The sequence below is a fragment of the Artibeus jamaicensis genome, unplaced genomic scaffold (genome assembly GCF_021234435.1).
Source record: "Artibeus jamaicensis isolate MK-2021 breed Jamaican fruit bat unplaced genomic scaffold, CSHL_Jam_final contig_1015, whole genome shotgun sequence".
Lineage (NCBI taxonomy): Eukaryota > Metazoa > Chordata > Mammalia > Chiroptera > Phyllostomidae > Artibeus > Artibeus jamaicensis.
The window spans coordinates 8,809,213-8,834,681 of record NW_026521194.1 but is presented as its reverse complement, the minus strand read 5'-3'; the positions used below and the strand labels follow the sequence as shown (position 1 = coordinate 8,834,681).

Below are 25,469 nucleotides of genomic sequence, written 5' to 3'. Positions count from 1 at the left end.
TAATTGACACACGAAGTTAACCACCACACAAACTACACTAACCCCATCCCCAGCCATTCCCGCACGAGCCCAAGGTCATGATTGAGAAATGTGTACAAACCTAGATGTCAGGGGTGGTGACCGGAGCTTGAGCAACGGGGTTGCACAGTGACAAACCATGATGCTGCCCTCTCCTCCCTGACTCGTCATTCACCCCACTGTCCCATCCCTCCAGGCTCCCCCATCAGTGAGGAGTCAGGGAGCTGGCAGCTTCCCCTGACCCATGGGAGCAGGGCTCCCACGCTCTGGCTAAAGTTTTAGACTCAACGTGAGGCTCCGTCGCATCCCAGACCAGGCCTGGGCCTGAGAACCTGACTTGATTTTCTCTGGCTCTTGAGATCTCAGATTTCGGAGTTGGACACTCCACACAATTCTGGTTTTGAGTCTTCTCGACACGAAAAGAAGGCCACAGGATAGAAGGCATGAGGGGCCTGGGAGGGGAAAGACCCGGAGGGAGGGAAGCACAGAAGCTGGCCAGGGATTACAGGACGATACTCTCAAGTAGAATCCAGTCCATGGGGATGTTTTGTTTAGACTATACAATATTTCCAATGTTTTTGAGCCCAGGATTTAAAAAGCCTATATTGCATATAATTTCTAGCTCCCTTGACAAATCAGAAGACATGGTGACAGTGGGTGCACTTGGCAATTGGCTGGATCTCTGTAGACACTGGCCTCCTCAGCCAGAGTGTCTGACCTCTGTTTTGCTACAGTCACCACCACTCCCCTACTGCCCCTGACACGGAGGATCAACATTGTCTGTCATTTAGCACTGAACTGGCGCTGTTTAGAATGCTCCCAATCTGTCTCATAGTTTATCTTACCTGCCCGGTCTCCGTGGGCATCTAAATTTTAACCTCTTAGCTAATCTGAACCTATCATTTAACAGAAGAACCAAGCTCAGAGAGAGGACACAATCTGGTGGTAATCACAAGCGAGTCAGTGGCAGAGCCAGGACCGGGGTTCCAGTGCCCCTTTCTGCTGAGGATCTCCTGGGCCCGAGTCTTGAATGCACGTCTCTGGGCCATGCCCGGAGGGTCTTCTCCTCTGAGGCTCTCAGTGGGACACGGCAGGCAGCCTAGGCCACCGTCAGAACCCTCTCCCCCTTCCGTTAGTCCGACCAGTAGCCATGGGCCTCCTGGCTGAAGAGAGGAGCCTGGCTGCCCGTGTGAGAGGAGGGTGGGGTATGAATGCCCGAGTGGCAGGAAATCAGAGCTAACTTGGGAGACGCAGAACATGGGGTGCCTGGCAGGAGGCCAGAGGTAACATGGGGCTCAGGCCAGAAAGGGAAGGAAAGTCCACACAGTAGCCAACCAGACCCTTCCGCCAGAGCTGCCACTTCTGCCTTTGGAGAGTGTTTCACAATGTGTGTGAGGGCAGCCGCGCTCGGCTGAGGATGGGGGAGAGGGCGTGGGCCCGCACGCTGACATGTACCGGCACTCGGAGGGGGAACACGGACTGAGGAGCAGCCCAGCACTCTGCTCACACGCGGGAGGGCCTGACCTGTCGTCCTCATGACGGGTGAGGGGCCCCCTCCAGGGAGGGGGCAGGGGAGTGTCAGGCACTGGAAGCCCCTGGTCGCCGATGAGAGTCCCGGTCTGGACCGTAATTCTGGACATGAGCCTGGGGGTGAGTTCCCTGCACCCCCCAGGGTGTGATGGCCCCTCTGCCTGACTTCTGTGCAGTTGGAGACCCTGAATTTCTTTGGCTGCTGGAGGAGGAGGGCTGAGGCCCGGGGACACGCGTGTTGGGGTCAGGTAGCCCTCCTCAGAGCCCAGGGTTTCTCTCTACACCCTCTGAGGCAAGCGAGACCTGGATTTGGGGATCCCTGTGGAAGAAGACGCATTCTTTTTTTTTAAGATTGTGTGCGTGCGTGTATTTAAAGATTTACTTATTTATTTTGAGAGAGCGGGGAAGAGAGGAAGAAAGAGAAGGAGAGAAACATCAATGTGTGGTTGCCTCTCATGTGTCCTCCACTGGGGACCTGGCCCACAACCCAGGCATGTGCTCTGACTGGGAATCGAACCGGAGACCCTTTGGTTTGCAGCTCACTCTCAATCCACTGAGCCACACCGGCTAGTGCAAGAGAGTCACTCTGGAGGCTCCACTTCCCACACTGTCTGGGACGCTTGTTCAAGGGTGGTGGACACAAGGCGGGTGTCAGGGACCTTGACTCTGCACTTTCCCAGGGGGAGGTGAGGGAGAAGGAGAGCTGGTTTTCGCCCTGGGCCACCAGAAAGAGGCAGGTCGCTCTGTTGCTGGACAGAGGCCGGGCCCGAGCGAGACTGCCTGGGGCCAGCTGGGGAGTGTGGGTTCCTGACTTTGTGTAGAAGAGATTTTACAACACGAGTCCAGGCGACTATCAGGATACATTTATTAAAGCTGGGGACAGTGAAACAAGGAAGGCCTTGGCATAAAAGATGTACCAGGAGAGCCTAGGCTGAACTGCCTCAGCTCACTGAGAAAAGGGGGCTTTGGGGACAGGTTCAGGGGGTCAGCCTGGGACAAGCTGCCAGCTGCCCATTGCCTTAGAGGTCAGCAGACACCTGCTTGTGAGGAAAGTAGACGGGAAAGGAAATGGAGAGCAGGAGCTCTGGGTCCTTTGTCTTGAGGCTTTTATGTCTTTCTTGCAGGAGAATCTTAGGGGAGGTCTCTGGGGAGAGCTTCAGTAGAATAGTCATCATTTTTACAGGTGTGTCCTTCCAGGGTTGTAGCCTTTACTGATTGGTCAGTGCCAGGGCAGGGGGTCTTCAGTCATTGCCGTTGGTCCCGGTGGTCACCCACCTGGATTTGCTGCTTTTCTGGGCCTGGCGCTGAAACACAACTGGGGCCTAGATGTTGTATATCTAGGGAGGCGGCTTTCGGTATGTGGCTGTGAATTGCTCAGCTCCTTGCTTCTTACTTTCTTGTCTCAACTCACCATGCCTCATGGGACCCTTTGCAGGTGACAGGGGTCCCAAAAGGCCAAACAGGCCCAGCTGTGGCTCCATCTCCAGCCCACCCACCCCAGGGCCACAGCAAGTGTCTCCTGGAGCGACCTACCTGAGCGAGAAGATCCCCATCCCGGACACACAACCGGTAGGAAACTTCTGGGGTCTTTCAGGATTGAAAGGGCCCTGGGGGTTGGGGGCAGTGAGGCTCACAGGCTGGGGGAGGGACATCACCTGAAGACTATGACAAGTCCCTTTCAACTCCAAGAAGAAGTGATGAACAGTGTAACTGCCCCCTTTCTGCTTCTGTCCCCAGCACTTAGCTTATCATCGGTCTAAAAATTATCAAGTGGCTTTCTGGATGAATCTCAGCTTTCCTAGGAAGGGAAAGGGACTTGGGGTGAATTCAGGTTGGAGCCTCAGGGTTTGTTTTTAAAGGAAAGGGCCTGGACAGGGGTACAGGGGGAGCCGAAGGAGGCTGCGGGCTGGCTGCTAGGGGACTGTCACCCTGCATTTCCAGAACCTTTAGCAGATCCCAGGCTGCCAGACCAAGCCTGGAATGGGGAAAGGGGGACCCTTGGCTCAGTGGACTCCAGAGAGGAGGGCCTATGGTAGACAAGGGGCTTGGGAGGGAAGAACTGGACCAGGGAGATTTGACTCCAGGAAAACCCCGAGTCAGGGCTCTGAGGATCTGCAGAGTCAGCGCCTGCAGGAGAAAGGCTGGTCAGGTGTGAGCAGGCTGCTGAATGTGCCCAGTGCATAAGCCTGTGGGCCGTGACTCAGCAGGGCCTGCTGCTTCCTCCCACCCCATGTGTTCCACTAACCCCTGTGGGGTGCGGCTCCAGAAATGGGGAATAGAGCGCCAGGGGCCTGGGCTGATAAACCCCTGGGGTTCAGCTGGGGGTGGGCCAAGGCCAGCTTTGCAGCCCCTACACTCAAGGCCTCTTCTCCCTTCTCCCGTCCACAGGGCACGTTCAGCCTGAGGAAGCTGTGGGCGTTCACGGGGCCTGGTTTTCTCATGAGCATCGCTTTCCTGGACCCTGGAAACATCGAGTCAGACCTGCAGGCTGGCGCTGTGGCTGGATTCAAAGTGACTGAGTTAGGGGCACTGTGTGAAAGGGGGTGCACAGGTTGAGTAGGTGGAGACCCCAGCTTGCCACATGTCCCCAGAGTAGCCTGGCATGGCTGCAGTGCCCAGGAGGAGGTGTTAAGTTCAGATGGTCTAGAGAAGGCCCCCAGGGCATCCCTGCTAGAGTGTGGGTGCTTGGGGTTGGGGGAGGAGGTTGGTCTTCTTGCTCCATCACCCCCAGTCTCTCCCCAAGGAGTGGGCTTGGCCAGAGGGTGCCACCAGTTCTGGGGTTAGCAGAGCAGCCACTCTGGCTGAAGGCCTCTCCCTGCCTTCTCACAGCTGCTCTGGGTGCTGCTGTGGGCCACCGTGTTGGGCTTGCTCTGCCAGCGGCTTGCTGCCCGGCTGGGCGTGGTGACAGGCAAGGACTTGGGCGAGGTCTGCCATCTCTACTACCCTAAGGTAAGCTTGGTGGGCTGGGCAGAACTCACCCACAGGCCCAAACCCAAAATAGCCACATAAAGCTTCCATGATTGAATACATACTTATCTCAGATGAGGTGTTAGAAGTCCATTTGACAGATGAGAACACTGAGGCTTGAACTCAGAGGGACATTGGCCATGCCCTGTTCATTTTGTAGAAGGGGAAATTGAAACCCAGAGAAATGACTTGCCTGAGGCAAAGAGCAGGTAGGCATCAGTCTGGGATGGCCATCGGCTGGGCTGGCGCTGGGGGCTTGGCTGTTGTCAGTGGACGGGCAGGAGAACCAAATTCACCGTGAGCTCTTTCAAAGGTGTTCAGTGCAGGGATGCAGTCCCACAGGTGTTGGAAGGCCTGCAGGAGAAAGGCAAGCAGGGGAAGGAGGCGTTACCCAGGAGTCAGGAAGTGGCTGGGCCAGAGCCCAGGAGCCATCATTTGCAGCTGAGCCCCTGGGAGCATGGCCACTTCTGCTGCTGGAGCCCAGGTTGCCTGGTATTTTTGCTGGTGCCACTGCCAGAAACACTGCCAGAGGCAGAAACACCTGCCTTTCCATCTCCCACGATGCTTCCTGCCAAACCCAAGGGGAAGCTGGCTGGCAAGGCCCTCTTGCCAACGTAGTTTGCAGGCTTGCAACCCAGCAGAACAGTGCTGCGTATGGAAAGGTGAGTGTGTTGCTGAGACAAGCACCTGGCCAGCCTGGATGAGGGTTGCCTCCTCCCCTAGGTGCCCCGCACTCTCCTCTGGCTGACCATCGAGCTGGCCATTGTGGGCTCGGACATGCAAGAAGTCATTGGCACAGCGATAGCGTTCAGTCTGCTCTCGGCTGGGAGGTACTGGCCCAGGGGCCCCCGCTTCTCAGTCCAGGGCTGGAAACAGCTGCTACTTCTTCCCCAGGCCTCACTTGTACTTCCCTGTGTCCCTTCATCTTGCAGTCCCCTCTGACTCAAAGTTGTTGCCCAATTTGCTAAATGGGGAAACAGAGACCCAGAAATGCAAAGGGATTTGTCTCAAGTCACAGAGATGTCAGTGACCATGCAGACTTCAGGGCTGCAGCCCTAAGCTGTCTGCCATTCTGGCCCCCACCCACCTTGGTCCTTCTTCTCAAGTTCTGTGCCGTTTTCCATCTCCAGCACATTCCTGGTCCCCTCTCCTGTAGCTCTGGGGCCACTTGGAGCCCTGTTCCCAGGGAGTCAGAGTTCATCGTCCCCAGCCCTGAGGGTGGGAGTTCTGGAGCCTTGGACTGGGCTGGGCTGACCCAGGCCACTCTGGTTTCAGAATCCCTCTCTGGGGTGGCGTCCTCATCACCATTGTGGACACTTTCTTCTTCCTTTTCCTGGATAACTATGGTAGGTATGGCCCTCAGCTCAGAGGGGACAGCACCAGTACTTCGGGGCAGGCAGGTGAATGTAGGAGCCAGCTGGGGCCCTGCTCTCCCGCTGCGAAAGGGCTGAGTCCTCACTCTCTGGCCTTGAGCAAGTTACTCAGACTTCTGTTTCTTCACGCATAACATGGGGGAAATAATAGCACAGACGTCAGAGGGCTGTGGTGAGGGTTCGCTGAGGTAATATATGTTCAGCACGCGGCCCAGTGCCTGGACCAAAGTGCTCAAGATTTCACCATTATTTCGCCATTGCTTATGTTACGGGGTGTGTGTGTGTGTGTGTGTGTGTGTGTGTGTGTGTGTTCTGTCCCTTGCTCTCTCCCCAGGGTTGCGGAAGCTGGAAGCCTTTTTTGGATTCCTTATTACCATTATGGCCTTGACCTTCGGCTATGAGGTGGGAAGCCAGAGCGGCAACAGCACCCCTCCCCCCCAAGCCACCCTCTCTCTGCCTCCTGTGGAGCCTGAGGAGTCAGGGTCTGGGTGGAGAGTGAGAAGGGCTTTGCAGGGGCGAAGCCTGGCCTGACCAGGCTCCTCCCCACAGTACGTGGTGGCGCATCCCGCTCAGGGAGCGCTCCTTCAAGGCCTGTTCCTGCCCTTGTGCCCCGGCTGCGGCCAGCGAGAGTTGCTGCAGGCCGTGGGCATCGTTGGCGCCATCATCATGCCCCACAACATCTACCTGCACTCGGCCCTGGTCAAGGTGAGCAGAGGAACGGGGAGGGACAGATGCCTGGTCCCTCAGCATCACCCTGGCCCCACCTCCAAGCCTGTAGCTCCTCCCCTTTGGCTCCTGCCTGCCAGATTCCGGGAGGAAAGTGAATCATCCTCTAGTCAATATTTAGTAATAGAGCGTCTATTGTGTGCTGGGGTCTGGGAGTCAATGATGAAAAGACAGACAAGTCCTCTGCCTTCCTAGAGCCTTCAATCTAGTGGGGGAGACAGACCATAAGCAGGTAAAAAAATAATGGAAAGAATTATGAACTGTGCGAGGTGCTCTGAAGGAAACAAAACAGAATGACAGAGAATGACTGAGGAGGGGGCTACTTTGGAAAAGACCTTTCCAAGGAAGTGCCCTCCGAGCACGAAGGGTGGGAAGGAAGATCAAGGGGTGGGCAGCTGGGGTTTGCGGGGGACACAGAGGTGTGAGTGCGGAGGATTTGGGGTGGCTCTGAGAGACTTTGGCTCTTCCCTCCCCTTTGACCTTGTAGTCTCGAGAGATAGACCGGACCCGAAGGGCTGACATCCGAGAAGCCAACATGTATTTCCTGCTCGAGGCCGCCATCGCCCTCTCTGTCTCCTTCTTCATCAACCTCTTTGTTGTGGCGGTCTTTGGGCAGGCCTTCTTCCAGCAGACCAACCAGGCTGCGGTGAGACGCACCGCACCTCCCCACGCTGTGTGACCCTGGGGACACTGGGCGACACAGCTAAGCCCTTTGAGTCTCTGTCCTACTCTCCAGGCAGTGGTAGGAGAGGAGGTCTGTGACCCTGGCCTCCGGCTGAGACCCCTTCACCACCCTGCTGGCTCCCCGCAGGAAGGTTCTTGGGGATCAGAGCCACAGGAGGGGCTACAAGGCACACACATCCAAGGGAAGTGCCCAGAAGAAGGGGCTGTCTTGCTATATGACCTTTCAAGGTTACGCCCCTCTCTGGGTTTCCAGCTGCTCCTTGACACAAGGAGAGAGGTCTAAGTGGGGACCACAAACCCTGGTCTTCAAGACCCAGCCAGTCACAGAGCGGTGGGAAGTAGGTGTGGCGTAGGGAAGAGGGGACCGTGGGGCAGCTTGGGTCACTGCCAGCCACTTGTCTCTCTGTAATGCCAGCTCTTACAAACCCAGCAGGCCCCCAGAAACCAAGTTTTTGTGTGAGCTATAAATTTTAAATGTTGGCAGTAGACTCACATTGAAGAAAAAAAACAACTTGTTAGCCAAATAAAATATGTCTGGCCAGACTCAGCCCTGCCCACCACTCCTAGTCAAGGCCTGGCAGTCTGAGCTTCTAAGACTTGAGTGTGGCCCTGGCTGGTGTAGCTCAGTGGATTGAGCACAGGCCTGCGAACCAAAAGAAAGCGGTTCGATTCCCCGTCAGGGCAGATCCCTGGGTTGCAGGCCAGTTCCCAGCAGGGGCCAGTTCCCTGCAGGGGATGCACCAGAAGCAACCATACACTGATATTTCTCTCCTTCTCTCCTTCCCCTCCCTTCTAAAGATAAATAAATAAAATTAAAAAAAATAATATTAAATGGCTGAATAAACCAGTTAAAAAAAAAAAAAAGACGTGAGTGTGCAGTTCACATCTCCTTCCACTGTCCCCGTGCCCGCAGTTCAACGTCTGTGCCAACAGTAGCCTCCATGACTATGCCAAGATCTTCCCCATGGACAACCACACAGTGGACGTGGACATTTACCAAGGAGTAAGTGAGCAGCAGAGGTGGGCCAGGAAGGACAAGGGTCAGGGGGGCTCCTTGCCACGCCCACTGAAGGTGAGTCCTGGGAGGAGGGCGGGGCCGTGGATCTGACCTCCCCCCTCCCTCCAGGGCGTGATCTTGGGCTGCATCTTTGGCCCCGCGGCCCTCTACATCTGGGCTGTGGGTGTCCTGGCTGCTGGGCAGAGCTCCACCATGACTGGCACCTACGCGGGACAATTTGTGATGGAGGTGGGGCCTGGGGCCAGGGGTTTGAGGTCAACTGGCATGCTACCTGGGGCTCAGTCACGAGCTCCGGTGACCCTTAAACTGCCCAGATCCCAAAGCAGCCATTTTAAGCCCCACTTTACAGACAAGAAAACAGATTCAGAAAGGTGAGGCCACTGGCCCAAGGCTGCAGACCCGGGACAAATAGGAGGCTTTTCCCCCAGAACCCTTTAGGCTGCAGCAACCAGCTGTGGGAGGGGCACTCCTCTAATTTCTTGCCAGCTAGAGATGGAACGGGCCTATGTAAGAGGCGCCAAAGCAGAGGGTTCCCCCAGGCATAGGATGGGCTGAGGGAAGACAGAGGTCTCCCTGGAACCGCCTGTCTTGAGCCCAGTCACCAAGGTCCCCACCCTACACTCCAGGGTTTCCTGAAGCTGCGGTGGTCACGCTTTGCCCGGGTCCTCCTCACTCGCTCCTGTGCCATCCTGCCCACGGTGCTCGTGGCCGTCTTCAGGGACCTGAGAGACCTGTCAGGCCTCAATGACCTGCTCAACGTGCTGCAGAGCCTGCTGGTGAGGGTGGTCCCATCACCCCGGCCCCTGATCACGGCAATCCCTGTATCGATCCTACTCTCCTCCCAGGTCCAACCTAAACACATCTTGCCAAAAAGACTCACATAATCCCACAGCTAGCCCAGAGGTACAAACCACCATGATCCCCATTTTGCATCTTGGAAAGCTGATGCATGCAGCTAAGTGACCAGCAGCAGAGCTGGGGTTTAAACTCAGTCGGCCTGGGACCACAGCCCCCAAACACTTTCTCCTGCTCTGGAGCCCTACGAGCTTGGAAGGCACAGAGGAGAAACTGAGGCTCAGAGTGGTTAGGAGACTTGGCCAAGGACACACAGCCAGGCAGAGGATGATAGGAGCCACAGTCCCCCGTCCTCACTGTATTCTGAGGCCAGGTCACCCGGCCCATCCCCCCTGTTCTCCCCAGCTTCCCTTCGCTGTGCTGCCCATTCTCACGTTCACCAGCATGCCTGCCCTCATGCAGGAGTTCGCCAATGGCTGGTGAGTACTCCCCTTCCAGGCACTAAATTTGCATTCTGGGATTTGATCCTCACAATTGCCCGGAGGTAGGAATTGCCATTATTATCCCTATTATCCAGATAAGCTCAGAGGTTAAGGAACTTGTCCAAGGTCACACACCTAGCAAATGGGGGAACCAGGGCTGAAATCTGGGGGTGGAGGCTGTTTCTAGACCCTGAGCTCTTTTTTTTTTTTTTTAAGATTTTATTTATTTATCTTTAGATGGTAAGTGGAGAGAGGGAGAGAAACATCAATGTATGGTTGCTTCTTATGTGTCCCCTGCTGGGAATTGGCCTGTGCCCTGACTGGGAATGAAACCTCAATCCTCTAGTTCGCAGGCCCGTGCTCAATCCACTGTGCTACACCAGCCAGGGCTAGGCCCTGAGCTCTTCACCTTCACCTCTGCTCTTCTCGAACCCCACTGCGGTGGAGCCGGGAGAGCCCCAGAGGCAGAAGTGGGCGGGGCCTGCTCCAGGTCTCACAGCCCAGGGAGCTGGCTCCGTTACCTCTCCACTATCCCCACCCCTGCTTCCGGCTGGCTCAGGACACTGGAGGGGAGGAGAGGCAGCCAGTCCTGAGTTTCTCTCCTATTCTCCAGGCTAAGCAAGGTCATCACTTCTTCAATCATGGCACTGATCTGTGCCATCAACCTCTACTTCGTGGTCAGCTACCTGCCCAGCCTCCCCCACCCCGCCTACTTCAGCCTTGTAGCCCTGCTGGCAGCAGCCTACCTGGGCCTCACCACCTACCTGGTACTGTAGGGTCAGGGGGCGCCTTGGGGTGGGAGGGCAAAGAAAGGAGGCAATAGATGGAGCCAGGGGTTGGGTGGACTGGGGTTCCCCAGAGGGGTTATTCTCATAGTCACCCCTCCCCCAGGTCTGGACCTGTTGCATTGCCCACGGAGCCACCCTGCTGGCCCACAGCTCCCACCAACACTTCCTGTACGGGCTTCCTGAAGAGGAGGAGAAGAAGGAGCCTTCTTCGTGAACTCTCCCCTGTGCCTGGCTCAGGGGTGGAATAAGTGGGGCAGACTGGCCCGCCAGACATGGAGGACAGCAGAGCGAGAGGGAGTTTTGGAGGCAGGCCCACGGGGGTTCCTAGCTTAGACAGGTTTTTGTCCTCACCTGTAAAATGGGACAATACCAGCCTTGCAATGAACATAAAGTACTGCACACTGTTCCCAACACTGGGCCTTCATTTTTTTTTTTAATCGAAAATATTTATCGAGCACCTAAAGGGATGCCCTAACAGATCCGGTTCGGGGGCAGGGAACAGGCTCCAACTGGCGATTAAAAGAGTCTGATGCATGCTAAATCAGTGCTAGTTTTCTTCTCTAGAAGAGCAGGGGAACGGCAACCAGGAAAGTACGAAATCCCCGAACCATCAAGAAGAGCGCCCCACTCCACTGTCTCCTCCTCTCGCTGTCTTCCTCCTCTTGCAGTACCGTTTTTCTCGCTGGAGTGGCCTCGGCATTTTTGTTCTACCAGCAACCCATTTTCCAGGCATTAAAACGGAGGCGCGGTTCTCCCTCCCCTTCGTGCGCCGCGTCATAAGGAACTTGAGAGTCCCAGCCTTGGAGGCCCAACTCATGTGCGATCTCTCTGGGGAACCCAGAGGCCAGGACTCCCAAGCCGCGCAGTTAACGTTCCCTGGGCGCGGACTCCCAGCTCCCCCTAGGGGCAGGGGCGGTCTCGAGCGTCTGCACTCCCCGCCGCGGCCTCACCCTTCCTGGCCAATAAGAAGAAAGCGGGCACTCGGGCTTCGAGCCCTAGGGCCTCGGAATCTGCCCAGACGGGGAGGGGGTGCGGGGGTGAGTTGTTTGGGCGGGGAACCCCCTAGTCCACTGGGAGCCGCCCGACACACCTTCGCCCAGTGGTAGGGCTGCACTTTACAGACTCTCCCTGGGCTGTTTCTAGGCTCCCCCAAGTCCCGCCTCTGGCCTCTTCCAGTCCTTCAGACCCCAGGCCCAGAATTGCGGAGGGCAGTGTTGGGGGGGTGGGGGGGCGGCGGGTCACCGGGCATTCCTGTTAGGTTGCGACTGGAGCAGGCGCTGTGCCTGGAAGCACCTTAACTTCTCAGGGATTCGGCGGACTCTAGACTGGGCGCTTGTTTATAAAAAGAATTTCCTCTTTCTTAAATGGGCAACGATACCAGTGGGACCCTCAAGGAAGGGTGGAAAATGACGGGTCTGGCTCGGCCACAGCAACTGTGGGAGGCAGTTACCTGAGCAAGAATGCCGCCCAATTCCCTTACCCGGGCTTGGCCCTGGAGAAAATGGGGGTCCACGGGAGCTGAAGGAGAGGATGGATGGGGGCTGGGTAGTAGTGGAAAAGGACATGTCTCAGCCCCTTCTCCAGTTTCCTAGAGGTGCTGCCAGCTGTACCCGCTGCACACCCCTCTGGTCCACTTACTAGGCATTAAGTGGGCTCCAGTCCTGCGCTAGTCATGAGGGAGGGAGGCAAAGTTCCGAATTAAAGATAAGCGCTCTCAAAGAGTTCCAGTGGGATGTGGAGAGCCAAGTAAATAACCAATCACTCACTATACAGTGGGCTGGGGGATGATCGCTGTGTGTGCCGGGCACACCAGGAAGGAGTTACGCAAGGGCCAGAGAAAGGCCCTGGGCAGATATTGAAGGCTGAATAGTCGCGGGCGAGGGGCGTCAGTGTGGGGGAAAGCGCAGAGACGGGGTGCAGGAAAGCGGACCCCAGAGGGATGGGCAGGCTGGTCATAGGAATAGTTCAACCCTGGACTCAGGACTTGGGTGCGAGGAATGTGAGGAGGCTGGGGGAGGGGACCAAAGGGCTGGCCAAGGGGTTTATGATGGGCGAGAGGTTAGCAATGAGGTTAGGCCAAGGTCCATCATTTCAGATTAAGGGAGGACCCTATAAAGCGTCCCACCCCGACCCCCAGTCCTCCCAGACCCCAGGCTCAGATCTCAACCGAGGGAGAGGGGATGCTGTTAGCCACTCAGGTTGGGAGTGGTCTGGGACCTTGACTTCCCCCAGGAGCCTGCCCAGGGGGCCTGCCCTTTGGGCACGGTGCCCCCTTCCGCTTTACCAACCCCATTTGGCAGGTGGCGTAGCCGAGTGCGGGTGGAGAAGACACTCGTCCACAGTGCCAGACAGAACTCGGTGTTGCCTCACTCGCAGCCCCCACGACGCTGTTCCTCCTGGGGTGCCAACCAATGAAAGATAAAAATAAACTGTGGGTAAGGCGACCTCCAGCTGCTGAGTATTAGAGGGAGCGCACTGGGTGTGGACGTCAGCTACAGCAGTGCAGAGACCCGGAGACCCTGACCCCGCCGCACCACTGCCGAACACTTTCACCAGCCCCTGGGTCCCCGCGGCAACCCCGACCCTGCGCCCGGAGGATACTTTGTGCCTGGGGCCCTGGGCGGAGGGCAGGGAAGAGGGAAGAGGCCCAAGGGAAGAGGCCACACCGGGAAAGGCTTAGAGGGGGCACTGGGGCTGAGAAGCCAGGAGAATAGCGAGTGTGGGTGGGTGGGCGGGGGCGCATTGTGGTCCTGCCCAGTGCCCTCTCCCTGCGTTAGCCCCTGTGACCCTCAAGGGGACAGCCGGCCAGGATCCGGCCTTCACAGAGGGAGAAAAGGTGAAAAGGGGGAGTGGAAAGCGAGCCGCCGGGCTCCGGGCCGGGGCTTCACTCCTCCCTCTCCACACGTTTCCTTTGGAGTTCTGTGCGGCCGCTCCTAGGAGATAAAGCTGAGGCCTTGCCCCAGGGCATTCCGGGGAGAGCGGACTCCTCTAGGTGACCAGAACCCCGCCTCTGCCCTGGCTGCAGGGCTGGTTTCACTTCACTTCTCAGACCTCAGTTTACTCATGTGCAAAATGGGGTAAGAAGGAGGTCGTTTTCTGGGTGGTGAGATGCGGGGAGTGCAACTGAACCAGGACCCAGGCGAAGCGCTCGCTACATGAAGGCGATTCTGATTAAATGCAATGAGGACGGCCTTACGAGAGCAGTAGGGGGCCAAAGGGGTCCAGCTTGGGAGTGGCTGGAGTCACAGCCCTGAGCCAGGATCTCTGCAGTCCAGTCACAGGGGAAGAGCTAGCGAGTCTTCAGGCAGGCGCCGCTCTCCACCACCCCGCCCCCGGCGCGGGGCCTCCCCCTCCAGGCTCCCCCTTGGCTGGGCCGGGAGGACGTGCGCCGCGCCAGTGCCCTGGGGCTGGACAGGACTGGACGCGCCAGTCCCTCCCCGCCCCCGAGGCCCACTGGGGAAGGAAGTGCTGGGGCGTGTTTGTCAGGATTGGCGTTATTATTTTTTAAACTGTGAACTCAAAGTAGTAACGACGAATGGAAAGAATTTAATAAACAGGATAAAGAAATCCACCCTCAGGGCCAATAACACAGGAGTTTTCCCTAGTGAAGAATATGCGTGGATGCGGACCCGGGTGGAACCGCTGTTTGAAAGCCTACAAAGAGTAGATACAAGTATGTCAGGCCCCACGGTCGACCACTGGGACCGCAGGGACTGAGCGCCCACTGTTCAGGCGCTACCAGACAACCCCTTCCCCCAGTAATCAGAGTGGCCGGCGTGTGCGTACAGGACCGCGTCTGGGAAGGCCTCTCGGAGACAGTGGCTTTTCATCGAGGTCGGTGGTATTTGGCAGCGCAAAGGCGTAGGAAGAGGGTTCCAGGCAGAGGGAAGAGCGCGGACGCGGGCGCCTCCTGGCGGGCACACCAGGTGATGGCGTGGGCACCGGGACAGTCCTGTGCGGGGCGCCAGGGGAGGCAGTTGGAAGAGGTGGGCAGGGACCTCCTGGGGCAGAGTTGGAATTTTACCGCTTTACAAAAATACGGGTCACCTGGCCCCAAGACTGCGGTGGGTGTCGACGGTACAGTCCGGTCAAGAGCACAATTGTGTGGATCAGCACAGTCACTTGGAGGGAGAAAAAGGCCACCGGTTGCTCACGATTTAATCAGAGAATGTTATCCCCATTTCCGTGAAGAGAAAACCGAGACGCGGCGGCTTGTCCCCGAACTCGAAAGGATGAAGCCACAGCGCCCGCCCGCAGTCCACGGTGCGGGTGACAAGGAACAGAGGGCCGGGCGCAGGTCCTGCCACGCAGCCGCAGAAGCTCCCGCCGCGGGCGGTGGGCAGGGCGGCGACGCCCCCCCCCCCCCAGCGGGGCAGGAACCGGGCTGGCCCCGCCTCCCCGCCCGCCCGCCGAGGCGCGCCGGCCCCAGAAGTGATGAAAGCCTCGGCCGAGTCCTGGTCACGCCGAAGCCGTTGCCCTTTTAAGGGGGAGCCTTGAAACGGCGCCCGGGTTCCATGTTTGCATCCGCCTCGCGGGGAGGAAACTCCATGTTGTAACAAAGTTTCCTCCGCGCCCCCTCCCTCCCCCTCCCTCTAAGAACCTGGCTCCCCTCCCCTCCGAAGCTCGCGGGGATCCCTCCCTCCCACCCCTCCCCTCCCCCCCGCGCCCCGATTCCGGCCCGAGCCGGGGGGGAGGCCGGGCTCCGGGGCCAGAGTCCGGCCGGAGCGGAGCACGCCCGGCCCCATGGACAGCTCCGCCGTCATTACTCAGATCAGCAAGGAGGAGGCACGGGGCCCGCTACGGGGCAAAGGTACAGGGGCCAGCGGAAGGGGCCGCGGAGGGGCGCCGCGGGCGGGGTGAGGGAGGGCCTCGGACCCTCCCCGGGGCAGCCGCCGCCGCCGCCGCCGCCACCCGCCGCCCGGGTCGCCTGCCTTGGCGGGGCTCGAAGCTCCCAGCCTGAGGGAGCGGGGAGAGTTTGAACTCGGGGAGGCTCAGAAACGCGGGGCGGGGTCTGGCGCGTCCCGGGCGCTCCCGACTGCTCAAAGTGGGGACGCGGAGGCACAGGTAGAAATGGGGCGCCTTCAGGGTCTCCCGGGCTGGCAGTGCGCAATGCCGGAGAACTGCCTTCTCCTCCCCCACCCCCGCCATGGGCGCCCCAGGGGCTGGGAGGTGGAGGGCGGTGAAAGAGGGCGCCTTCGGGCCACCCGCGGAGACTCCGCCCCACCCACCCACCCACCCAGGGCCTCGGCTTTGGTCGGGTCGCGGGAGGGGTGCGAGGTGACAGTGGGCTGGGGAGGGTTGGAAGGATCTCCCGCCAACACACGGCCGGCCGCGCTCCCCACAAACTTCCGCGTCGGCCGTGGAAGCGCCGGGCCCCTAGGCGCACAGAGGGGAGCAACTACTTCTGAGAGTCGTCAGCGCGCCCGCCCGCGGGGAGACCCGTGCTTTGGGCCAGGCACGCGGCGTCCCGGATGCAGGCCCATGGGCGCCAGGCCTGTGCACACTAGTCCCGGCCCGGGAAGCGCGCCTCTCACGGCGGCGGGACCCCGGGGCTGGCGGGCCCCCGGGGCTGGCGGGCCTGAGCGGGAGGTCTGCCCCTCCCTGTCCCCGTGTGGACATCAGAGGCTAGGAAGTCCTTTCAGGTCTGCCCACCTCTGGCCTGAGCCTAGCTCCCCCTGCCCTGAGGGCGAGGACCCCGGGCCAGGTGGAGAATGGTCCTGTCAATCAGCCGGCGGATACCCGGCTCTAGGTTGGAGTTTGGGGTGAGGCGGGGCGGGGGTGGAGGAGGAGGAGGAGGCTGTGGTGGCCAGGCAGATGGCTGCAGGACACTGGCCCCAAGTCCACCCGCTGTTTCTCTGTCCAGCCTCAATGAGGACTTTGGACTCTCAGGGCCCTGAGGGTATAAAGGAGGGCAGGAGGGTGCTCCAGGCCGCCACTGTCCTGGTCCCAACTGAGCAGGGCCTGCTCAGGTAAGGTAGGTGTTAGGAGGAGCCCCCAGTGGGGCTGATTTCTCAGCGGTGATGGAGGTGGGAAGAGATAGCAGCCTTGGTACCCGCCTCCAGCCCGCCCACTCCTAATGGGGACGCATCTGTATACCCCCCGGAATAACTTGTGGGGGAGCAGAGGGGCAGCCTGGAGCCCCCCGAGTGTGTCTCCCTCAATGAAGGGGGTATAGTGAGAACCTCGAAGCCCAGGGGCTGGCACCTGGGCATAGGTGCATGCCTCTGCAGGCCAGTGTGCATGCCCCCATCTTGGACCTCCCTGCCGTAGGTGAGCAGAAGTCATCAGCTTCTCACAAGCCCCGGAGCCGGGGCATCCTCCACTCACTCTTCTGCTGTGTCTGCCGGGATGATGGGGAGGCCCTGTCCACTCACAGTGGGTCACCCCTGCTCGTGGAGGAAAACGGAGCTGTTCCCAAGGTGTGTAGTGGCCAAGTGAGGGCTGCAAGGGCCCCTGGGCTCATTCACTCCAGAGGGGGTTTGGGAGAAAGGGTTTTTCCTGGCCTGCCTGCAGGAGAAATAACTGGGGTGCGGGAGAGAAGCCCTCAGCTAGCCCCGCTCATCCCCACAGCAGACCCCAGTCCAGTATCTGCTCCCGGAGGCCAAACCCCAGGACTCAGACAAGATCTGCGTGGTCATCGACCTGGACGAGACCCTGGTGCACAGCTCTTTCAAGGTGGGCCCTGCCCAGCAGCCCCCAGCCCTGGGTTTCTGAGAGGCCTGCTCTGGCCCGGGAGGGCGGTCTGGGCAGGGCTCTCCCCAGCTCCAGCCACTCTTTTCCCCCATAGCCAGTGAACAATGCTGACTTCATCATCCCTGTGGAGATCGATGGGGTTGTCCACCAGGTGAGGGGCTGGGTATTGGGGGAGGCAGTGGGCTTAGCGTCTGCCATTCTGACAGGCTCTCCCCACCAGTCCAGAGAGCTCCATAGAGGTCTCTGATAGATGTGGAATGTCTGAGGCCCAGAGAGGGTGTGACTCGTCCAAGGTCACACAGACCCTCAGGCACTTGATTCCAAGGCCTGCAGGGAGTGGGTTTTCTTTCTTTTTTTTTTTTTTTTGGCATCCCCTTACCCCACCTTGCCCGGGACCCAGTTCAAGTAATTCAGGATAGGTTGTGTGCCATCCAGCCTATTCTCCATTACTTGGCTCGGGAGCCGGTGCCCTGCGGCCTTGGGGTGAGGGGGCTGCCCCAGGCCCCTGCATTTGGCTGAGGCCATGGTGGGGGAAGAGCCTGGGAATTAGTGATTCCCCTTGAGGCAGGGCCGGGAGCCTGGAAGTTGGAGGTTCATTCTGATCCTCTTGGGAGAGGGCGGTGGTTTCCCAGCAGCAGTTTGGGGGGCTGGCCAAGTGGAGAACCCCCCACCCCACTCCCCCACCCCACCCTGCCCCACCCAGCTCCGCAGGGCCTGGGACCAGCCTGCTCCCTGTGCTCTTCCGCTTCCTTCACTGGCTCCCTCCCGGCCCCCTGTCACCCCCTACCCCCTACTGCCTGTGAGCCCGCAGTCCCCTCACTGGCCCACCCCCCAGGTCTACGTGCTGAAGCGGCCCTACGTGGACGAGTTCCTGCAGCGAATGGGCGAGCTCTTTGAATGCGTGCTGTTCACTGCCAGCCTGGCCAAGGTGAGCCCCACACCCTCTGAAATGCTCCTGGGACAGCCCCGCCCTCCCCTCCAGCGTGCGGCCTCTGGGCAATGACCTCTGGGTCACCCTTGGCCTCAGATGACTCACCTTCCATCTGCAGTATGCAGATCCAGTAGCTGACCTCCTGGACAAGTGGGGGGCCTTCCGGGCACGGCTGTTCCGTGAATCATGTGTCTTCCACCGCGGGAACTACGTGAAGGACCTGAGCAGGCTGGGCCGAGACCTGCGGCGGGTGCTCATCCTGGACAACTCCCCTGCCTCCTACGTCTTCCATCCAGACAACGCCGTGAGTGCATTGCAGGACCCAGACAGGGGACTGGGACCCAAGAAAGGGGTCGGTCCATTTGTGTCCCCTTCCCCATTCCTAAGCTGGGCAGTGTCCCAGGCCTAGCGCTCTCCTCTCCTCCTGTCCTCTCACTGACCTCTGTCCACTGGCCCCACGCTTTACTGACCCATTCAGTGCATCCAGCCTGTGTTGGGGGGGCTGGGGTCCCGGCTGGGCATTGGAGTGGCTGCAGTTTTTTAAGGTGCTACCTGTGACCAGTTAGTGACTCACAGAAATAATGTAGTGGGTCCTAGTTGGGATTAAAAAAAAAAAGAAATAAAATAGGACTATCCGAGTGCTTTGCACACACAGGTAAAGTATCATTTCGTAGAATTGTTGCTTTGTTACACATGCAAACGTAATTTACTGGAGGCTGCTGTCAAAATGTCTGAACGCTGTGGGTAAGGGGCCTCCAGCAGTCAGCCACCGAGCAGTGGGAGCTGAGGGATGGCCTGCATGTTCTGCGTCCAGGATGGTGACCCTACACCCATCTGCCCAGGTGCCGGTGGCCTCGTGGTTTGACAACATGAGCGACACAGAGCTCCACGACCTCCTGCCCTTCTTCGAGCAGCTCAGCCGAGTGGACGACGTGTACACGGTGCTCAGGCAGCCACGGCCTGGCAGCTAGTGAGGTGCCCTGGGGCCAGGACCTGCCCCCGACCACACCTACACCCTTCACACGTGGACTCTTCCTTAAGAAAACCCAGCGGCCTCGCCACCTCAGTGCCAGGGGGAAGTGGGCGTCTCCCTACCAGCCTGGCCAGGCTGCGAAGGGGTAGCAGGCTGCACAGAGACCCTGGGTCCCTGTGTCAGTGCCTTAGAACTTCCTCCCTCTTCTTGGGGGACCTGAGGAGCCCTGTGTGCTGCTCCCCCTTTTTTTCTGTGCTGCCCTGTTTCTCTGCTGCCAAATGGGCCCCTCGGCCCTTTCCGGTTCTGCTTGGGGGAGGGGGCAGGGGTCCTGCTGCCCTGTGCCTTGGGCCCCCAGCCCGGGAATGGCGGACATCCAAGTGCCTTGTGTAGAGCCGTCTTCCCCGCCTGGTTTTCCAAGGGCCCGGTCAGGTCAGCTCTTGCCTGAACAGCCTCCAGGCTGCTGTTGGGGGAGGAACCAGTCTTCCCACCGCCTCTGTGGGGACTGATAGAGATCCTTCCACCTCCACCTAGGAGGGTGGGCAGGAGGGGAGAGGATCTGTTACCACTTGTGAAGGCAGCAGGGGTCTGTCCTTCGGGACCTAGAGTCCAGCTTCTCTGGGCTCAGTGGCTGAGGGCCACTCCCCGAATCACCTAAGCCCTGACCCCTCCTGCCTACTTTGCCCACCCAAGGCCCTGGGGCCTGGCTCCCCCAGCTCCGAGTGTGGTGAATAGGCAGGACCCCTTTGTGGTGCCATATAAATATGTATATGTGTATATAGGTTTTTAGAGGGAGGGTTGGGGTAGAGATACCCCTTCCTCACCCCTTTCCTGGGCCCATAAATTGTGGGGAGGGAGGGAAAGGATTTTTACATTTTTCATCTGCTATTTTCTGGATGAAACAAGCTGGGCCAAGGGGCCCCAGGCCCTGTTCTCTGTCCCCCACATCCTCTTAACTTCATTCATTCAGTCATTCATTCATTCAAAACACATTTACTGAGCACCTGCTCTGTGCCCAGCCTGTGCTAGGGCGACCAGCTAAGTGGGTGTTAGGGGATCTCTGCACCACCTAACGGTGTTTCTGCCACCCACCCTGTATTTCACCTGTGCCTTTAGGGGGTCTGCAGGAGGTGGGACCCTTGTGGGGTTCAGGCATATTCCTGCCAAGCTATACCCCTCCTCTGTGCCAACCCACCCTCTGCAGCCCCCTGCCTCATCCTGCTGGCTGAGGGCTGCTCCCAGGATGACCTGCCTTCCAGTTCTGGCTCCTGTACCTGGAGTCCCTTCCCCAAACGCTGAGCCTGGAGGTCAAGGCCTTGGGCTCTCCCAAGGACCTACCTAACAGTAAGGGGACCCACATGCCCATGCCAAGGGGAGTGTCAAATGGACATGTTTATTGCCCCCCCTCCCAGAGCTGGGGGTGGGAGGGAGGACATGGCTAGTCTGAATCCAGGGACCCTCCCATTTAAGTGCCTTCTCTGTGATGGAGAGCCCCTCGGTGCGATGAGAACTAAAGAGGAAGCCAACACCCCCACCCTGCCTCTGTGATTATTAGTGGGAGTGGTGCAGTGTGGCAGTGACTGTCCCGTGAAGCCATGCCCCAGTTCGAACCCTTGGGAGGGAGGAGGACTACAGTGAAGGTTGCCCTATTTCCCCGGGGCTTCAAGCGTGAGAGTGCAGGAGTACTGTTTAATTTTCATACTTCTCTCAGCCTCAGTTATCTGATCTGCAAAATGGAGATCGGCACCCCGAGGAATTTATTAAATGCCTGCACTTGGAGGACTCCATAAGATTAGTTCTAAAGCTTAGAAATGCGTCCCTAGAGGAGGCCCCAGGAAGGTATTTGGAGACAAGAGGGGTGTGGTCTCTGCTCCGAGTATAGGGTAGGAGTTCTTGAGGCCCCAAAGAGTGGAGGTGGGGAGCAGGACGAGTTAGAGAGGCCAAGTTCAACTCCAAACACACGAACTTTGAACGACGTGGGCCTCCCTGGTGGTGTGGTGGGAAGGGCTGGCAGGCCGAAGCTTCAGGGACTCTGGGGAGACTGGGTGGGGACGGATGCCGGGTCCTGTTCTCTCTGCTCCCTTCCACCCCCACCCTGGTGGCCTCCCGCTGGCCGCGCCCTTGCAAGAGCCTCCGGCCCACTTCCTGCCCCCTCCCCTCCGGCCTTGGCAGCACTTCCTTTGCAAAACTGGGCAGCCCCGGGCCCTGGCAGGAAGTACCCTCCCGGCCCACCCGCCGAGATCCGCCCTCTTCGGCTTCCCACGGTGGCCACTAGAGACCTCTCCGTCACTGTGGGCCGCCTTGCCCGCCCCCAGCCTGTCCCCACCCCAACACCAGCGGCTGGAAAGATGGACGCCTCTCATTCACTCCTGTGGGGTGTGGGGGGGGCAACTCCTCCCACCCCCCACCCTGCCCATGCACACGGGAGGAGATCTGCTCATCCCAACAGTTGATCCCTGTCTCCCCATCTCCAACTCGGCTACCCCTCCCACACTCACCCCCGTGTAAATACAGCTTCGAGCCTGCCTCCTGGCGCCCCAGTCACTCCCCGGAGTTCCCGAGGATGGCCTACCGGGTACATGATACCGCCCCTTTCCCCTCGCTCGCTCCCCTCTCCTTTTCCCTGGTGGAAGCGCGCCGGGAAGTACCGACCTGGGAAGAGAACCTTTAGTGCCCTCGCTCAGTCCCATCAGCTCCATCCAGTGTGAGCTGGAGCCTCAGAGCCTTTGCCAGGGTTAATACCCAGTCAACCTGCCTCTGCCCTTGTCCTCCTCCAGGTCCTACTGGATTTCCTGATCTCCATGCAAATTACCAGTGCCCCAGATTTGCATCCCAGGGGCCCACATAGGCCAGGGAGTCACCAGGGCTCCCAACTTTGAATGAGCCCGCAGTCAGTCTTTCCCCACACCACCCACACATGCTTCACCCACATAAGACTTGACCACATATATCTGCACTTCCTGTGTGCCAGGCATGTTGCCAGGACTGGGGACACACCATGACTAGGGTATGCCTCTGCTGTCAAGGAACTCATACCCAAGTGTGCAGAAGGACGCCTGAGCAGACTATCTGAAACCTGAAATGCTGCAAATGTGCAGAAGAAAAAATGGAAGGCCTGGAGCACAGGGGGACACCCCACCCTGCCTGGGATGCCCGTGGTTTTGGAAAATGCATCTCGAGGAGGTGCAGCTAAGAGGAGTTTGGGAAGGAGGAGAGGTCTGGGTGTTGGCGGTGAGGAGATGCACCCAAAAGGCAGTCAGAGAGCCAGGAGCCTGCCAGAGAAGCGAGTGTGGGGAATGACAACAATTTTGGAACTGTGCACAGCGAGAGCATGGGCGATGACGCTGCAGAAGGCAGGAGGGTCTGGATAATGCAGATCTAGAGACAGACCAAGGCAGTCGCCTTTTTTCTTGCAGAGGGTGCCTTGAAGGGACACCAAACAGGAGAGAGGTGTGCTCAATCCTGGCAGCGTCGGTTCACATTGGAAGCTAAAACACGGGTAGGGGATTAGAGACATCACTGGGAAACTGCAGCCTTGGAGGATGGGGGCTGAAGACTGAACCGGGGCATAGAAGCAGAGTGAGAAGAGAAGAAGGAAGGATGGCTGTGAGATAGGAGATAAACTTGGCAGGAAGCTGTGGCTGGTTGGCTCTGGGGACAGTGGTGGGAGGGGAGGGAGGCAGGCTTTGGAAATGTCAGCTGTGAAAATGTCTCTACCCAGGACCAGTATAAAGCAGATACTATTTGCCTGTTACACACACACAGCAGGTGGAACAGTCATCTGATACAGTACAACAGTTGGCAGGAGTGTAAATTGGTACAACCTCTGTGGAGAGCGATTTGACAATACTGTTTTTCCAAAAATATTTTTAAAATTCAAAAGTCTTTGATCCAGCAATTCCACCGCTAGGAATTTATGCTGTAAATAAAATGTGTATACACATGACCTTGTATGTATCCAGGTATTAACTGCATCCTTGTTTGTAATAGCAAAAGGCTTGAAATAACCCATGTCCATCAATGAGGGCTGGTTAAATAAATATTGCTCTCTATGCCTGAGAACTCGTAGGATGGGCGGGGTAGGACAGAATGGCAGCTAAACTACAACCCAAAATGGCGGCTGAACAACAACCCGGAAAAGACGACGTCAAACCAGAGAGCCGAAAGGGCGGGCTTTATCCGCATAGCAACCTGAGCCCGAGGAGAACAACCAATGATATATTGCCGCTTTGTTCAAAGGGGACCAATCCCCAGCTCCCACGATCACACCACCCACCACCACGAGAGGAAGAGAGCCAACCAAAATAACACCCTGCCACATTCCCTGCTTGGGTGCGACTTCCCCGGCCCCACTCTGCGGACTGGGGAAACTCGCCCGGGTGTGCAAACCCCAATACAGCTCTGTACTGCCTAACTTGGTGGCTGACTGGCATTTCTTCCTCGGCGGAGCCGAAGAAAACCGTTCAAGAACATCCTGCAGTATGGAAAACAGTGACGTGGAACTATCCAGGTAGATACAGAACGATCCCCAAGGTGGACAAGTAAATGAAACAGCAAGATTCCTAACAATGGCACTGGTGTACTGCCACTAAGGAGCACTATAAAAATAGATACACATATATACTGTTTTGCACTCCAGTAGGGAGCAAGATATGGGCGCTGTGGCTAATGTTGGGCAGCAGAGCTGGGGGGCTGGGTGGAATCCACCCAAGAAGGGAAAGGTCCATTTTTATTATACATCTGTTCATCTTTTGAATTATTTTACCAAGTGCATTGATTAATTTAAGAGGATAAAAATCAGTTTAAAATAAGAAAGACACCGTCAACTTTCTGAACATAACATTACACAGAACTCAAATTACATGTCTTTCCTTCAGTCATTGCCTGCCTACTCTACCCCAGGCACTAGGGTCCAGCCGTGAGCTAAAGAGACACTGTAGGGAAAACAGGTTGGAAAAGTAATGATGAAATGAGAAAAGTAGAAAGTGGTAAATAAAGAATTAAAAACGTTTGTACTGCCAGTGCCGAGTTGTCACCCCAAGATGACTTCTGATCGCAGAGAGGGGAGTGTGCCTGTAAGCGGGAATCCCTGGCAGTGAGCAAGAGCGCAAACTCCAGTCACTCACCCTGGGGCAACCTGACAACACACCGCCCACCACCACGTGATGCGACCGGAAGTGCGCAGCATCACTCTTGCTGGTGCTACTTAGAGTGTGGTCTGAGGACCAGCGGGCACAGCAGCCTCAGCTGGGAGCTTGTCAGTCATGCAGACTGCCAGCCCCACCCAGACCTACTGAATCAGATGCTGGAGTTCAAAGAGGTTCCCAGGTGATTCTTACAATAGTACAGTTTGAGAAGGGCTGGCCCTTTTATAGTATTCTTTTTTTAAAAGATTTTTTAAATGTATGTATTCTTAGAGGGGAAGGAAGAGAGAGAGGGACAGAAACGTCAGTGTGTGGTTGCCTCTCGCACGCCCCCCTCCGGGGACCTGGCCTGTGACCAGGCATGTGCCCTGACTGGGAATGAACTGGTGACCCTTTGGTTCACAAGCTCGTGCCTTTGGGGGTGACTTTTCCTGCAAGTCCCCCCATCTGCCATGGATGAAAGTAAACACTACCAAGACATGATCTGCTTGGGGAGGAGAGGTAGCCAGTTTCTCCGAGGAAAAAAAGCCTTGAGCCCCTTCCTCCAGGAGTTCTTATTGGGTTGTAGTACACAGGAGTACAGAGCAGCAAGGATCAAACAGTAGATAACATTTCAAAGAAATCTGAGGGCTTAGTCTGAGTCAGTCTGTCAGGAAGGGAGTTTGCAGAAATTTTAGGGTTTCCTGCTCAGACCCTTAACATATGAATGAAAGCACTCTTAGCAGATCAGGTTTCACAGGTTTTTCAGGAATTCTTTGTGATGCCAGATCCCCCCCCCCCTCAAATCCACTCTAGCAAGGCAAGGAGCTGCACCCCTCTCCATCAGGTTTTCAGGCTTAAGTGGATTAGAGCCAGGAAGCTCTTCTCCCACAGAACATGGAGACTCGGGTTTTGTCACATAGCGGGGGTGGGGGGCAAGGGTCCATTGCTCCCTCTTTGTCGCAGCCTCCCGGGTCCTTCCATGGTGGCCTCCCAAGTGATCGAGTCTGGTTTAGATTGCCCCTCCTCTGAGGGGTCTTACCTGTCTCTGACTTCCGACCATGCTTTGGGGGCAGGGAGGAAACTGAGGCAGCATTCACTACCAGAGACAAGCTTTTGTCTCCTGTGGCTCGCATTCCAGAGGTCGCTCACTCATCCTTAGCCATGGGAGGCAGTTACAATTCCTGAAACCAGGCGGAGCGGTCCCCAGCATGGCCCAATCCACTGAGCCGCACCAGCCAGGGCCCTTTTCAAGAATTCTTGAAAAAAATCGTCTAACCAGAATTTATCGATCCTTTCAGTTAGTGAGAAATATAGGAGGAAGAGGAACAAATTAAATAATGCACAAATCTGCAGTGCCAACAAACATTC

The 25,469-nt window shown here is 57.6% G+C and overlaps 2 protein-coding genes across 5 annotated transcripts; both read left to right on the top strand.

The window, feature by feature from the left end:
• Positions 1-1,397: 1,397 nt before the first annotated feature.
• SLC11A1 (solute carrier family 11 member 1) lies at positions 1,398-10,792 on the top strand. Of its 3 annotated transcripts, none has more exons than XM_037132293.2 (15): positions 1,399-1,560; positions 2,984-3,117; positions 3,937-4,059; positions 4,378-4,497; positions 5,239-5,345; positions 5,791-5,861; positions 6,223-6,290; positions 6,438-6,593; positions 7,102-7,260; positions 8,212-8,301; positions 8,425-8,544; positions 8,943-9,092; positions 9,517-9,590; positions 10,207-10,360; positions 10,485-10,792. In XM_037132293.2, exons 1-15 carry the CDS (start codon positions 1,554-1,556, stop codon positions 10,593-10,595), a joined length of 1,644 nt encoding a protein of 547 aa, XP_036988188.2. In that variant the 5' UTR covers positions 1,399-1,553; the 3' UTR covers positions 10,596-10,792. The 3 variants fall into 3 exon arrangements, with proteins under 3 accessions (XP_036988187.2, XP_036988188.2, XP_036988186.2); XM_037132291.2 differs by having other exon boundaries at positions 1,399-1,668; XM_037132292.2 differs by lacking the exon at positions 9,517-9,590 and having other exon boundaries at positions 1,398-1,668.
• A 4,048-nt stretch (positions 10,793-14,840) lies between these two features.
• CTDSP1 (CTD small phosphatase 1) lies at positions 14,841-20,509 on the top strand. 2 transcript variants are annotated; one of them, XM_053669742.1, is made up of 7 exons: positions 14,841-15,191; positions 16,652-16,800; positions 16,952-17,056; positions 17,169-17,225; positions 17,910-18,002; positions 18,124-18,309; positions 18,848-20,509. In XM_053669742.1, the coding sequence occupies exons 1-7, from the start codon at positions 15,125-15,127 to the stop codon at positions 18,974-18,976; spliced, it is 786 nt and encodes a 261-aa protein (XP_053525717.1). In that variant the 5' UTR covers positions 14,841-15,124; the 3' UTR covers positions 18,977-20,509. The 2 variants fall into 2 exon arrangements, with proteins under 2 accessions (XP_053525717.1, XP_053525747.1); XM_053669772.1 differs by having other exon boundaries at positions 14,842-15,191; positions 16,955-17,056.
• Positions 20,510-25,469: the final 4,960 nt, after the last annotated feature.